Here is a 15,511-nt window from a genome sequence, read left to right as displayed (position 1 = left end):
AAGACAGGAAATTCAATTTGGGAATTGTCTTGGGAGACTGGGGTTTCTATAGTGCCCTGTTTCCCTTTGCTTCTTGTTGATTCTCTTCAGTTTTATCTTCAACCTTTAGCTAAGATCCAGGCTCATCAGTGTGAATAATACAATCATGGTACTCTTCTATTCTCTGAGTTTGTGGTTTCTTACATCAACATGTTTGTTGCAGGTACTTTCAAACTGGACATATATATTCACAATTTTGTTAATGCTCTTAACATTCGTTTGTATTGCAGCCAAAAGGTAATGTTTCTCACACTTTTGTGAAATAACTAATTAATACCATGATTTCTTATGAGTCAAGCTAATCATGGCTAACTTCAATACCCTGAACTACAGGACTGCTGCTTCATCTGTTTCTATCAAAGGAGAGCACAATTCTATTCGAGAATATATTACATCATACAGGGTGGTTGTGGTATGAAGTGTCACTATTGATATTTTATTCTACTCTTCTGGTTTTACTTGTTATTATGTTGATAAAGAAGTTTTGCAGATGATTATAACATTCCTGTGCATCTTGGCTGTTGACTTCAGAATATTTCCAAGAAGATATGCAAAGACTGAAACTTATGGAACTAGTTTGGTATGATTATTCTTCACTTTCCAATGTACTAAAATAAATGGTGCTTCTAGACAATTCTCCAGGAAAATATTTTTCTGTATGTTAATGAGAAAAGCGGGTTCCAAAGGCTGTAATTGTAAAAGACTTGCTAATATTGGGAAGAAGGGCTCTTGATTTTCAGCAAAACTTCTTGGCTTGAACGTAGAGCGTAATTCCTGAGTTTATACACAAACAATATGCTTTTATTTAGTTATGCACACTTAAAGTACATGTAAAGAAAATTACTTTAGGCTGTTACTTCTCCTTGCTGATTATCCGAAATTTTAGTTTCTATCTCTGCTCTCTGTTTCCCTGCTTTTGTTCTGTTGCTAACAAGCAGTACAGTCTATAATTTCATTGTTATATTGAATTGTAACATAAATTTTCATGCTAGATGGATCTTGGAGTTGGGTCATTTGTATTGGCGAATGCATTAGTTTCTCGGCAAGCACGAAATATCACATCTGTGTGAGTTCTTCAATTTCACCCCATTCAGTGTATGTATTTAGAAATGAATGTGTATGTATGCTTACTCACATATAGATCTTATGTTCTATAAATTTTAAGTTGTCTTACCCCCAGTAAGTTAGGGAGCTTATGACATGCTCATACAATGGGTAAAAACCAAAAGTCCATGTGATCCCCTTGCTAATAGGCTTTTGAATATAAGTAAAAACCGAAAGTCCATGTGATCCCCTTGCTAATAGGCTTTTGAATATAAAGTGATCAAATTTCTACTTTATGTGCTCCATTATAAATCTTGCTCTGGTGTTCTGTATTTTGCATCCTGAAATATCCATTTTTTCTCCTGCTTCAGAAATTGGAAGACTGCAATAGTTTCAATTAGTCCACTGATCACATTAGGGTTTCTTCGTCTTGTCACTACGACTGGTGTGGATTATCAGGTGCAATTTTTTCATTGTAATCATCTATGTGGCGACAGATACACATAATGTTCAACATGCATTTGCAAAAAACTGTCTTAACAAAGCTGGTCGCCTATCAATTTTTGAAAATTGGAAGTGATATAATTCAGTTTCCACATGACATAGATAATAATCTTTTGGCCAATTTATGTCTTATTTCAATCCCTGTTTTCTCAAGCCTGGAAACTCTGATGCCGTTAAAGAGAGGTAGTCTTGAGTTGAGGCATATACTGCAAAAACAATTCAATTGTACTCCTAATAACTGAGAAGAGTTGCAAAGAAAACAAAAATTAAGGACATGATATATGTCTATTGTTTTCCTCATGATTGTTTTATCTGATCAATGCTATCAGTGTTGTGCATTTCTGTCTATTTCCAGAATTGCAGGTTCTGAATGCATTACTTGTTAGAAAATTGTATATTAGGATGTGTTGTGATGTGCAATGAGGAGTGCCTATTTTAGGCAGAGGATGGAATCTAATCATAATAATGAAATCAACATAAAATTAATACGAGATATATCTAGATCCTATATGAATAGTAATATCATAAATATATTCTAACATTACTATTAGTTAAAGACATTGTTAAGGAAGCAAGTAAACTTTCTGCCTTTTCAGGATTGTTTTTAGTTTAAAAAGTCATCGCAATGCATTTTCCCCGGTATATAGAAATAAGAATTTCAATTGTATTGTCCATTTTCCTAGTTCAACCATTTTGGTTCTAGATGCGCTCAAGGAAGAAAATAATCATTATTCCTTCATATAGGTACATTTCAGTGAATATGGTGTGCATTGGAATTTCTTCTTCACACTTGCTGCCGTGTCAATCCTTACTTCATTTGTTAACGTTCCGCCTCGGTATTCTGGGATTTTTGGTTTGCTTGTCCTAGTAGGTACACCTTTATCTGTATTATCTTTGTGGCTTGTCTTTTTGAATCTGATTTTCTTATGCAATTTAATATTTGTTTCGAAGTGTACCAGTTCTGTTTGATTCATGGTTTAAACGCATACTTGCTTTCTAATGAAAGAGGAATGGATATCATTAGTCAAAATAAGGAGGGAATTCATAGTATATTTGGTGAGAACTGCTCCTTTCATATTTCAAAATTGGTGCTATGACAATGAAATTATTTCTAATAGTTTTACTTTCCATAGATTTTTTTAATTTTTATTTTTTGGTAAACACTCATTTTGTAAACAGGATACTGGGGCATGTATCTTGTTGGTGTTCAATTGGGAAATTATCTTATCTTTGGAAGCCATTCCTCTGGATTAAGAAGTACCAGATGGGTTCAGATGAGGGTCTGGATTCTGTCCATCGTATTTTGGTATGAAATTAATCCAGAACTTGTTTATTCCGTATCATTGAAGTCAAAAGCTTTGAAGTTGTTCTGTTTCTACTTTCCATGATGACCTTGTCAGGTTATTAACTGTGTTTTTAGACAAGCATGTGGAAAGAATTTCGCGGAGAACGGTACGCTTCACTATGTTATGGGTTTCTAGTTAGGTGATTCTTTTGGGTTGATGGATGAAAACTTATTGTCCGTACTTCATGCAGTGCAACCTGCCATATGTTACTAGTGTATTGGCCGACAACCTTCAGGTGATTCTCATTTTGGTTCTATTCATTTGATCACCAACATATCTGATGGGGCTGTTCTCTTTGTAGTCTGTATTCTTAGTTTTTTATTTTTCATTTTTTATTTTCCACTTTATATTACTAGTGAGTAGTGATCAAATTGTATTTGTGCAATTGAATAACTTTTGAACTAATCTGACATACCAAATTCAGTTGTGTATAGCACAGCATTGCTGAGTCCATGTTGCATTTGGATATTGTCTCTGAAACAGAATTATAGAGATAACAGACATAGAAACTGGTTTGGTTATGGAAATAGGGACAAAATATTCATTTTTGTCATCTGTCTTTCCATCTCTAAATTTCTGTCTCAAAGGTAGAATCTAAAAGCAACCTTGCAGAAGTTGTAATTGCTAATATGGAATCTGATTAAGGATTTGGTTGGAATATGTAATTTGAGTGTTTCCCTTATTTCAGCTATTATCAATTCTAATGCTGGGTGATCTTATTCCTGGAAGTAAAACTTCAGTACTAGAAGAAGCACTAAACCGAAACTTATTGGCTACGTTTCTTCTGGTTAAGAAACTATCCTTTAGTTACATTCATATACCTTTCTCTCTAGTCACCAAAAAATATACCTTTCTCTCTCTCTAGATCTAAGTTATAATATTTTTAATTAATTTATATGCAGGCAAATATCCTCACAGGCTTGGTAAATCTTTCTGTTGATACCCTCTCTGCGTCATCAATTACAGCACTTTCCATCTTGCTTGTGTATGCCTATATTTTATCCACGGTCATTGGAACGGCAGATTACTTCGGTGTGAAGCTAAAATTTTGGTAAAGCAAACATTTCTTGTGTTGTAGTCTGCTCAACTAGTGTTGTTGTTGTTATTATTATTATTATTAGCAATGGAGGAAATACTGTCAAACGTTTTGTCAACTAAGAGAGTAGGAGACTTTGTCCAGTTTGTTGCCTTGGGGCTTGTCTTCCTGCGGTTTTTCCTTGTGCGAATCCTGTCTTGTGCATGCAACAACCCATTAGCCAACGGCAAACCCTTAAATAGAGTTTAGTACTGCGACGGATTAGTCCTTAGTCGGTCGGGTTAGGGGATACCGTGAAAAACCAAAAAAAAAAAAAAAGATAGAAANNAGAGGATTGTATATTTATAACGTGTATACCTTTTTTTTTATGAGTAAATGATTAAATTAATCATCGAAAGATCACTTATTCTTCAAATTACTCTCTGAAATATTTTTTTAATCAAATTTGTCCTTCAAAATTTTAAGTTAGTCATTTTAGTCATTCCATTACTTTCGGTGCTAATGGTGCCAAAATTTGTTGATGTGACACGTTAAGTGATATTACAACATATATCTAATAGTCTTAATTGGTCATTAACATGATAAATTTATAAAATTTGATCAAATCAATTCCAAATTGAGGGATTCCAATATCTTTTAACTTCTTCCTTCAATTAGGTTTTGATTTGATTTAGTGTCATAAATTTATCATGTTAATAATTAATTAAGACTCTTATGTGTATGTTGTAGTATTATTTAATCGTGCCTCATTAACAAATTTGGCGTCGTCAACAAAGAAAATAACAGAAGGACTAATTCGATTAATTTAAAATCTTTGAAGGATAAATTTAATTAAAAAATTTTTTGATGACTAATTTAAAAACAAATGATCTTTCATAAACGAAATTGATCATTACTCTTTTTTTTTATCACTTTATAGATAGTTCTGTCTTCTCATGTTTTCTCCAAGCCCAAAAATAAGCTATTGAACATTTGAAAATACATTTAAATTTCTTATTTTTTTAGATTTGCCTCATTTAAATTTAGTCTCTAAAATTGGTGAAGTACATTAATTTAATTTCTAATTTTTTCATTGTTATAATTTAATCATCTAGATTCAAAAAATGTACTAATATAATCTTTCGTGTATTTTTTGTCGTCGGAACTTAATACCGTTATTGACGTGGCTCAAGCTCTGGACACATTATCAGTAAAGTGCACATGTTTTGGATACATTGTCAAAGATTTGTGTGTCTTACTAGCAAATAATTAGGGATTTATGTATCTCACTAATAAAAAAATAAATAAAAGAAACACTGATATTTCTTTGATTTTAATCCATTTATTTGAGAGTATTTATTGTACTCCTTTAGTAAATATTTTTAAGAGTTCATATTCAATACCGAAACCAAACCAAAATGCCAAAACAAACTATTAATTGAACTGATCATAAAAAAAAAAGTGATATGTAAGTACTAATATTTAACTTCGATGGCAAACAATATATTTTGACACCAAGTAATTTCACCGATATATATAGGGGTGGCAACGGGTTGGGTAGAGGCAGGTTTTTGCTTTACCCGATCCCGTCCCGTCCTACAAAAAACCCGCATCAAACCCGTCCCGTCCTACCCGCGGGTAGTAAAATGTTAAATTCTAACCCGTTCCCTGAGCGGGTAGGAGTGGGGTGGGTACCCGCGAGTTCGGGTAGTATTGCCACCCCTAGATATATATTAGTATATTCATTCAAATGTCAGCAAATTATTTGACATGATATCATTTGTGTGTCAAAACATAGTACTATGATCTCACCATGTATCTAGTATGTATTTAAATTTGAGGTCTAGCAAGTTCAAATTTTGAGCTATAACAAATGCATATTGTTATTTATTTCGAATCAGTTAATCATATGGTATTTTTTATGAGGCATTAAAGATGAAGAATTAGAGATTTTAGTTTGGAGAAGAAAAAAAAAATAGAAATTCTGCATAAGAAGAAGAATAAAAACGCTTGAACGAAAAACAAAAAGAGCTAACATAAATATTAGAAAGATATGATTAGAATATTTATTTTTCATTTCTTAGGTCTTTTAATTGCAATCATTTTTAAATATCTATATATTTTGAAAAATATCAAAATTGTAATATTTTTTGTTGCAAAATAATATCTCTTAGCATTAAGAATTTTGTTGTTACTAAAAAAATTCGTGCTAAATTAATACATCTTTGTAGTGGCTGTAGTGGCATGGGATGGATCCTTTAGGTTGTTTATTTTGTTTTCTTAGCCTTAATTTATATGAACAATCAAAATTGACATTCAAATCAAACATGTTATTGAGAATGACCACTGCAATAATAAAAGTTTGATCACTCACCACGAGGTCACTTGATGCACTTGGTACAAGGCCATCACTTGGGAAAGTTTGAGTAGTAGCATTTTCAGTGGTTACAAGATGAAATTGTGGTCACACGTTAGTCACACTTTAGTACCTATCTAATCTTCTAATAAATAACGAGACAGATAAACTCTTAATATTTATTCATGAGACACGTAAATTCTTAATCATTTATTAGTGTGTATTTTATTGATAAAGTATGATGTAATTTATTCCTGTTAAATTGTAGGTTGACAAGTGGACTGCACAACTAACGGACCATAGAAAATTGTTCTATTGAGAGATCAGATATTGATAGAAAAACTTGCGTGTTTAACAGAATCAATTATTTGGGACGAAAAGTCCTTTATTATTTATTAGGAGGGGATTGGTATTTATGTAATGAATAGAAGTCGGGTGAGATTTTACTCTTAACTCTTAAAATGTATTTAAAAAATATATACATCAAATTACAATAATAATATAGACTATTATTTGCTTAATATTTATCATCATCAAATATTATTGTTCATACCTTACCCCAACGCTAAGGCCCAGGATTCAAGTAAAAAGGCCCAATCTAAAGGGTTGAGCCTCACCCTGCGCCGACCCAGGCACTACGAAGTCGGTAATCACCACGACTTGCTCTAAAGAAGTCGGAAACGAGGATTAGCTGGCAGATAAACCCTCACTCAAGAGGATAACTGCCCCTAAAATCTCTCTAACCACTTCTAAGAGCCATATCTCAACTTCCCTAAGATAAAGGGACGGTTATTCCCCTTAAAAGGCGGAACTACTCCAACGGTAGTTATGGGTTCACCACTATAAATACCCTGACACTCCTCAGGTATCCCTAAGCCCAATACTCTCTAGACCTGTTTTGCTCCCTTGCTGACTTTGGCATCGGAGTGTCTTTGCAGGTACCACCTCCCTATTCTCTCACAAACAAGTCGGACGGAGGTCTTGGATCGTCAACCACTCAAAGGCTTCCACTTTCAGACGATTGGGCCAGCCAAAATAATCCAATCCAATAATCTCTGGTTACCCATCGTAACATTGGCGCCATTGCCGGGGACCCGAGAGATCAACCAGTGATGGCGGATGTGTCACCAGAAGATGGTCATCTAGCATCGGATTCCGAACAAGAGCATCAAGATACCGGAAACAACGACGCAGACCTGGCTCACCATCAAGAAGCCAACGACCAACATAGAGAAGGCATCTCCGGATTAAAAAATCCGAAGATGAACTCCTCGGATGGACGTGAGTCAGGAAAGGATGGACCATCCCACCCGACCGAATTAATGGGACTAGTCCACGGCCACCAAGGTCGTTTGGAACAGCTGGAACAGGAGCTGGAATGACAAAGGGAGACAAAAAAGAGCCTAAGGGAGGAAATGGCGCGACGAAAAGAGTTAGAAGAAAAACTCTTAAGGATAGAATCCTCCCTCAAAGGTCGGAACTCCCGTGGCGACCGAGAAGAATCACCCCCAGGAGGGGAGGACCCATTTAGCGAGGACATAATGAGGGCAAAAGTTCCAAGAAACTTCAAAAGCCCCGATATGGACCTCTATGATGGAACCACAGATCCGAAGCATCACTTAAGCAACTTCAAAAGTCGGATGTATCTGGCTGATGCTTCTGACGCTACACGATGCAAAGCTTTCCTGACTACCCTGTCGAAAGCAGCGATGAAGTGGTTCGACAGCCTCCCTCCAAGGTCAGTCACCAGTTTTGAAGACCTCTCAAGGAAGTTCTTGATGAGGTTCTCTATCCAGAAGGATAAAGTAAAACATGCGCCAAGCCTCCTGGGAATAAAGCAGGAGGTCGGAGAATCTTTACGAGCCTACATGGAAAGGTTCAACAAAGCATGTTTAGAAATCCAAGACCTGCCCACCGAGGCAGTCATTATGGGGTTAGTCAATGGGCTTAGAGAAGGTCCCTTCTCACAGTCCATATCAAAAAGGCACCCCACCTCCTTAAGTGATGTACAGGAAAGAGCTAAAAAGTACATCAACATGGAGGAGAATGCCAGACTGAGAGATTCGAGTTGGCGACCTGGGCACCTTCCCTCAACAAAAGAGAGGGAGAGGGAGCCCAAGAAGAAGGAAGAACTCGGTCTTGATAGACCAAGGAAATATCACTCTTATACTCCTCTAAAGGTTTCCATAGTGGACGTATATAGAGAAATTTGCAACACTGAAAGACTGTCGCCTCCCAGGCCCATCAAAAACAAAAGAGGGGGGAGTCGCGGCGACTACTGTGAGTACCATAAGATATATGGTCACTCAACTAACGATTGTTACGACCTTAAGAATGTGATAGAAAAGTTGGCCAGAGAAGGCCGGCTCGACAGATATCTCATAGAAAGGTCGGACAATCCTGGGAAGAGAAAGCGAGACGACCCAGACAGAAGAGACCCACCACCGCAAACCCCGGAAAGACATATGCATATGATCTCGGGCGGGTTTGCAGGAGGGGGACTCACCAAGTCCTCTCGCAAGAGACACCTCAAGCGAGTCTACCAGGTCGGAAGTGAATCATCCGACCTCCCTACCATCTCATTCACAAAAGAAGATGGGCAAGGAATAATCCCTGGACATGATGATCCAGTGGTGATAACCATGATCCTAGCCAATGCCCATCTCCACAGAACCCTAGTAGATCAAGGGAGTTCAGCAGACATCCTTTTCAAGCCTGCGTTTGACAAACTAGGGTTAGATGAGAAAGAGTTAAGAGCCTACCCCGACACCTTGTACGGACTAGGCGACACGCCAATAAGACCACTGGGATTTCTACCCCTTCACACCACCTTTGGAAAGGGGGAAAAATCCAAAACTCTGAGTATAGGCTTCATAGTCATCGACGTAGGGTCAGCATATAATGCTTTAATCGGCAGAGCTATCCTTAATCGACTCGGAGCGGTGGTGTCTACTCCCCACCTTTGCATGAAATTCCCGACCCCAACGGGAATAGCAACGGTGAGGGGAGATCAGAAACTGGCAAGGAAATGCTACAATGAAAGCCTGAACCTGAGGGGAAAAAGCAAAGAAGTCCACACCATAGAGCTCGGCGGTGCGAGGGCCAAAGAAGAGCTGCGACCTCAGCTGGGAGGAAAAACTGAGGAAATACAGGTCGGCCAAGAGGAAGGAAAAAATACCAACATAGGAGCCAACCTAGGGGAAACCCTGAAGCAAGGGTTGACTAAGCTCCTAAGAGACAATTCCGACCTCTTTGCCTGGAAAGCCTCTGACATGCCCGGGATAGACCTCGAGCTTATGTCCCACAAGCTCTCGGTATACCCAGGGTCTCGACCTGTACAACAGAGAAGACGCAAGCTCGACCCGGAACGAGCCCTAGCAGTAGAGGAGTAGGTACAGGCATTCCTAGAAGCCGGCTTCATTAGAGAAGTTAAGTACCCAATGTGGCTAGCGAATGTAGTGCTAGTCAAGAAGCAAAATGGCAAGTGGAGAATGTGTGTCGACTACACCGACTTAAATAAGGCGTGTCCTAAGGACCCTTATCCACTCCCAAGTATTGATACGCTAGTGGACTCTAGCTCGGGATATCAATACTTGTCATTCATGGACGCCTACTCGGGATATAACCAAATCCCGATGCATAAGCCGGACCAGGAAAAACATCGTTCATCATGCCCAGAGCAAATTTCTGCTACATGGTCATGCCATTTGGATTAAAAAATGCAGGGGCCACATATCAAAGGCTGATGAACAAGGTGTTCGTTCCCCACCTTGGGAGCTTAATGGAAGTCTACGTCGACGACATGCTGGTAAAAACCAAGAAGGAAATCGACCTCTTGACAGACCTCTCGCAAGTCTTCGACACCATGAGGTTACACGGGATGCGGCTAAATCCCGCAAAATGTACTTTCCCGATGGAGGCTGGAAAATTTCTAGGGTTTATGCTGACACAAAGAGGGATCGAAGCAAATCCCGATAAGTGTAGAGCTATCCTGGAAATGAAAAGCCTGACTTGCTTAAGAGAGGTTCAACAGCTAAATGGCCGACTTGCAGCCCTCTCCAGATTTTTGGCAGGATCAACGTTAAAATCCCTTCCACTGTTCTCCTTATTGAGAAAGGGATGTCAGTTCGAGTGGACTCCTGAATGCGAAGAGGCGTTCCAGGAGTTCAAAATATTCTTGAGTCAACCTCCGATCCTGACCCGACCTATAGTTGGAGAAGACCTCGTTCTGTATTTGTTCGTAGCAGACAAAGCTGTCGCGTCAGCCCTGATAAGAGAAGACGAGGTCAGACAACATCCAGTGTACTTCATCAGCAAAGTTCTACAAGGCCCCGAGCTAAGGTACCACAAACTAGAGAAGTTTGCCTACTCCTTAGTAGTAGCCTCACGAAGGCTATGACCTTACTTCCAAGCTCATACAATAAGAGTCCGCACGAACCAACCCATGAAACAAATCCTCCAAAAGACGGATGTTGCAGGGAGAATGGTTCAATGGGCAATAGAGCTCTCCGAGTTTGACTTGAGATATGAAACTCGGATGGCAATTAAAGCCCAATGCCTCACCGACTTCATAGCGGAATACGCAGGAGACCAAGAGGAAAAGCCAACTACATGGGAACTCTATGTAGATGGATCCTCAAACAAGACAGGAAGCGGCGCAGGCATAATATTGGTTGATGAAAGGGGAACCCAAATAGAGGTTTTCCTCAAATTTGAATTCCCAGCTTCAAATAATCAGGCAGAATATGAAGCCCTGATTGCTGGATTGAAGCTGGCAGAAGAAGTCGGTGCAACAAAAGTGATGATACACAGCGACTCCCAAGTGGTGACCTCACAGATAAATGGAGAGTATCAGGCAAAAGACCCAAACATGAAGAGATACTTGGAAAAAACTTTGGAATACCTCGGGCGCTTTGCGAAAACCGAGGTTAAACACATAACTCGGGATCTCAGCCCAGGCTCCTTTTGCATCTTGTAGCCTTTTCTTCAACCCTGCCAGTATGACTTTGTTGGCTGTCTCGGCTTGTCCATTTGCTTGTGGATGATCCACCGAGGTGAACTGGTGTTTGATCTTCATACTGGCCACCAGATTTCTGAAGGTAGAGTCGGTGAACTGGGTTCCATTATCTGTAGTAATGGAATATGGTATCCCGTACCTTGTGATGATATTTTTGTAGAGGAACCTCCGACTTCTCTGTACCAAGCCAGGAGGGAATAATAGAAATCTGATTCAAGAAACTCTCCAAGAGCCCTTCGTGGAGAAGACAGAGGAAAAAGTTGTCCTTGAGGTAACCGGGATGAACCTCGGATGGATGAACCCTTTAGTCGAATACCTAAAATTTGACATCCTCCCCAAAGAGGAAAAAGAGGCTAAGAAAATTCGAAGGGAAGCACAATACTACACTCTTGTGAAAAATATCCTCTATAAAAGGGGAATATCAACACCATTGTTGAAGTGCGTACCGATCTCAAGGACTACTGAAGTACTAGAGGAGGTTCATAATGGGATCTGCAGAAATCATCTCGGAGCCAGGTCGCTAGCCAGGAAAGTAATCCGAGCTGGATTCTACTGGCCGACCTTGCAGAAAGATGCCATAGAATTTGTGAAAAAATGTCAACCATGCCAAATGCATGCAAATTTCCACGTGGCTCCCCCTGAGGAGCTAATCAGTATAACTTCCCCATGGCCCTTTGCAAAATGGGGGATGGATCTGTTAGGTCCTTTTCCCCAGGCCTCGGGACAAGTCAAATACCTGATTGTGGGAATATACTACTTCACAAAGTGGATAGAAGCAGAACCACTAGCCTCCATCATAGCCCAGAGAAGTCGGAGGTTCCTCTACAAAAATATCATCACAAGGTACGGGATACCATATTCCATTACTACAGATAATGGAACCCAGTTCACCGACTCTACCTTCAGAAATCTGGTGGTCAGTATGAAGATCAAACACCAGTTCACCTCGGTGGATCATCCACAAGCAAATGGACAAGCCGAGGCAGCCAACAAAGTCATACTGGCAGGGTTGAAGAAAAGGCTACAAGATGCAAAAGGAGCCTGGGCTGAGGAGCTCCCACAAGTGTTATGGGCTTACCGGACAACGCCACAATCTGCCACTGGAGAAACGCCCTTCCGACTAGTCTACGGCGTAGAAGCCATGATACCAGTAGAAATCAGCGAACAAAGTCCAATGGTGATCCTCCATGAGGAGGTCGGAAACATACAAGGGCACAAAGAGGAGCTCGATTTGCTCCCCGAAGTCCGAGAGCAAGCCCAGATAAGAGAAGCAGCGCTGAAACAAAGGATGACTGCGAGGTACAACAAAAAAGTCATTCGAAGAAGCTTCACCCCAAACGACTTAGTCTTGATCAGAAATGACATTGGAATCAACAAATCGGGTGAAGGAAAACTTGCTGCTAATTGGAAGGGGCCATACAAAGTTAATGAGGTCTTAGGAAAAGGTTATTATAAGGTGACCGACCTAAACGGCACCGAGTTACCAAGGTCGTGGCATGCTTGTAATATGAAAAGGTACTACAGTTAAAAGCGAACTCTACTCCCTGATGTACTCTTTTCCCAACTTCATGATTTTTTTCCCAAAATCAAAGGATTTTTTTTGAAGAAAGGTTTTTAACGAGGCATCATAGTAGAGGCTAAGGGGGAATAGGTTATCAAAAACCCTTAGTAGCAATAAAGTACCTTCCCAAATAAAAATCTTTTTACAATATCTCTTATAAATTCCTTCTGGTCTTTTCTTTCTTTCTACGAAACGCGCTGACTTAAACTCGACAAAACGTGAAAATCCCATGAACCGACCTAGATGGTCGTCAGAATAAAACGACGAGGTACAAGTCGGTGTAAAGAGGTTATAAAAGTTGATCGCGAAAAAACTCGGAAACATCCCAAGTCGGAATGGGAACCGAGCAGCCAAGAAAACGCATCACAAAAGTAACCTAGGTCATAGGAACTCAATAAATTCTGAAATTGAGTATAAGGAATACCAAAAAAAGATCAGAAAACCTATCAAAAATGTCAAAGTTAAAGACCGTCCTAAGTCCTTAGAGAAAAGAAAACTCAAAGGGACAGACAGTCAAGAAAAGGTTTTTCAAAAAAGATCAAAAGATTTTTTTTTTTCAAAAAAAACTAAAGTCAGAAAAGCATGCACGCAAAAGGTAACTTAAACCCTTATCCAAAAAAGGGTATTTCTTTGTTAAACTTAAAAAACCTTATCCAAAAAAGGGTATTTATAAATATTTTGTTTACGGCCTTAAAAGGCCAGAGAGAATGTCAAGTCACCACCATCACAAACGATAATAAAGAGTTTAAAAAAGAGGGGACCCACAGGGAGGGGACCCACAGGCCGGGCCCCTATATAGCCAACAAATTTTTTAGGAAACATCACCACCAGAGCCGAAGGGAGTAGTCGGATCACCACCAGAGTTGGGAAGAGTAGTCGGAGCGCCATCAGGACCAGGGAGAGAGGCATCCATAGGAGACGAAGAGGAGGTCGGTGGAACCTTCGAAGAGCTCGGAGCATCCTTGGTGAGAGCTCGAGACTAAAATTATCGAAATCTACTTGTGTTAAGTACTTATTTGGATGTCATTGAATTAATAAAAAAGATTTTTTTAGCATATTTGATAAATTTATAATAGTAAAAATAAAAGTACTAGAAAAATGAATTTAATTTTTATGTATTATCCGTGTAAAATAATTTTACATGTGTATTCAATTACGTAACGTCACATTTGTAACATTCTAACTTTTAACATTTCATGATTGTACTAAAAGATTAGACGTTACTTACATCTAAATATTTTTATTTAATATCGAGTCTCTACGAAAATGAACCGAAACTTTAATCGAAAAATCGAAAAGTTTACTCTTAATCACTTAAACACAAATATATATATATTCACATAAGGTTATATACTTAGACTTATATCAGAATTATTAAAATACAAGTTTTATCTTTCTAAAAATCAAAGACAATAAATAACAAAAAAAAAATCTAAAACTAAATCAAATACAAAAAATACGGATACATATGTATATATAAACACGTTTTTTTCTTTTTCTTTTGTCTCTTAGTTTCGATGGAGGAAAGAAAAGAAAATGGGATTTATATGACGTTTGCATTTTTTTTAAATGTTTTCATATAATAAATAAATAAAAAAATTTACACAAAATACTCAAACATAAATTTTTTTAATTAAAAAAAATAACTGAAAAAAATCATTTCTAGAAGTTCAGACTTTCGGAGAAAAAGTTAAAAAGTAATTACCCAAATCAGTCCTCAGAGATTTTAAAAGCGGACATTTTAGTACCCAAAAAAAATTAATACACAGATCAATCTCTAAGGTTTTATTCCGATAGACAAATCAGTCCCCAGTTAATTTTCTGGAATTAACCAGATCAGTCCCTAAAGATTTTAAAAATGGACATTTTAGTCCCCAAAGAAAATTAATATACAGATCAATCTCTACCGTTTTTTCTTTGTTAGATATAACAATCCTCCATCCAAAAAAAATATAATAATAATAATAATAATAATAATATTATTATTATTATTATTATTATTATTATTATTATTATTATTATTATTAATTACACAATAATATTGTACCATAATTTTTTTGTATATTTTGGACAAAAATAATAATAAATTTATTCATTAGATTCTTATGTATGTATTTCTAATATAAAAAATATATATTTATATACACACACATAGTCACTAAATAATAATAATAATAATATTCAATAAAATTATTAGAAATTATTTTACAAAAAATTTAAAGTTGAAACTATTTGATATTTTTGTATTTAATATAATTAAAAGATGTTCTATTTTAAAAATTATATTTGTATTAAAAGAAAATGTTTTAATTTGGATTTCAAAGCATCATTATTCAGCTTACTTAACTAAGTTAATAACGATACTTTGAAATCCAAATTAAAATATTTTCTTTTAATATAAACATATTTTTTAAAATATGATATCTTTTGATTATATTAAATACAAAAATATCAAATAGTTTTAACTTTGAATTTTTTGTAGAATAATCTTTAATAATTTTATTGATTATTATTATTATTATTATTATTATTATTATTATTATTATTATTATTTAAAAAAAATATGATATAATATTATTATGTAATTAATAATGATAATAATAATTTTATTTTATTTTTTTATGAAGAT

At 37.2% G+C, this 15,511-nt stretch overlaps 1 protein-coding gene across 6 annotated transcripts in view; it reads left to right on the top strand.

Annotated features, from left to right (window-relative positions):
* The window catches only part of LOC107618686 (uncharacterized protein At4g17910), a 21,570-nt gene extending 17,283 nt beyond the window's left edge, over window positions 1–4,287 (top strand). For 3 of the 6 annotated variants that reach the window (XM_021110570.1, XM_016320815.2, XM_016320819.2), the window contains 12 exons: window positions 203–276; window positions 373–451; window positions 530–619; window positions 1,032–1,105; window positions 1,455–1,542; window positions 2,332–2,458; window positions 2,539–2,643; window positions 2,767–2,893; window positions 2,988–3,039; window positions 3,124–3,168; window positions 3,622–3,720; window positions 3,836–4,287. In XM_021110570.1, coding sequence (XP_020966229.1) covers window positions 203–276; window positions 373–451; window positions 530–619; window positions 1,032–1,105; window positions 1,455–1,542; window positions 2,332–2,458; window positions 2,539–2,643; window positions 2,767–2,893; window positions 2,988–3,039; window positions 3,124–3,168; window positions 3,622–3,720; window positions 3,836–3,988 — 1,113 coding nt within the window. In that variant the 3' untranslated portion in view covers window positions 3,989–4,287. Of the gene's footprint in view, window positions 1–202; window positions 277–372; window positions 452–529; window positions 620–1,031; window positions 1,106–1,454; window positions 1,543–2,331; window positions 2,459–2,538; window positions 2,644–2,766; window positions 2,894–2,987; window positions 3,040–3,123; window positions 3,169–3,621; window positions 3,740–3,835 lie in introns of all 6 variants that reach the window. The other 3 variants (XM_021110571.1, XM_016320817.2, XM_021110572.1) reach the window with 3 other exon arrangements.

Source organism: Arachis ipaensis, chromosome B09 (genome assembly GCF_000816755.2).
Source record: "Arachis ipaensis cultivar K30076 chromosome B09, Araip1.1, whole genome shotgun sequence".
Lineage (NCBI taxonomy): Eukaryota > Viridiplantae > Streptophyta > Magnoliopsida > Fabales > Fabaceae > Arachis > Arachis ipaensis.
Note: the sequence above shows the minus strand (reverse complement) of the source record. Positions and strands in the feature narration are given on the sequence as shown.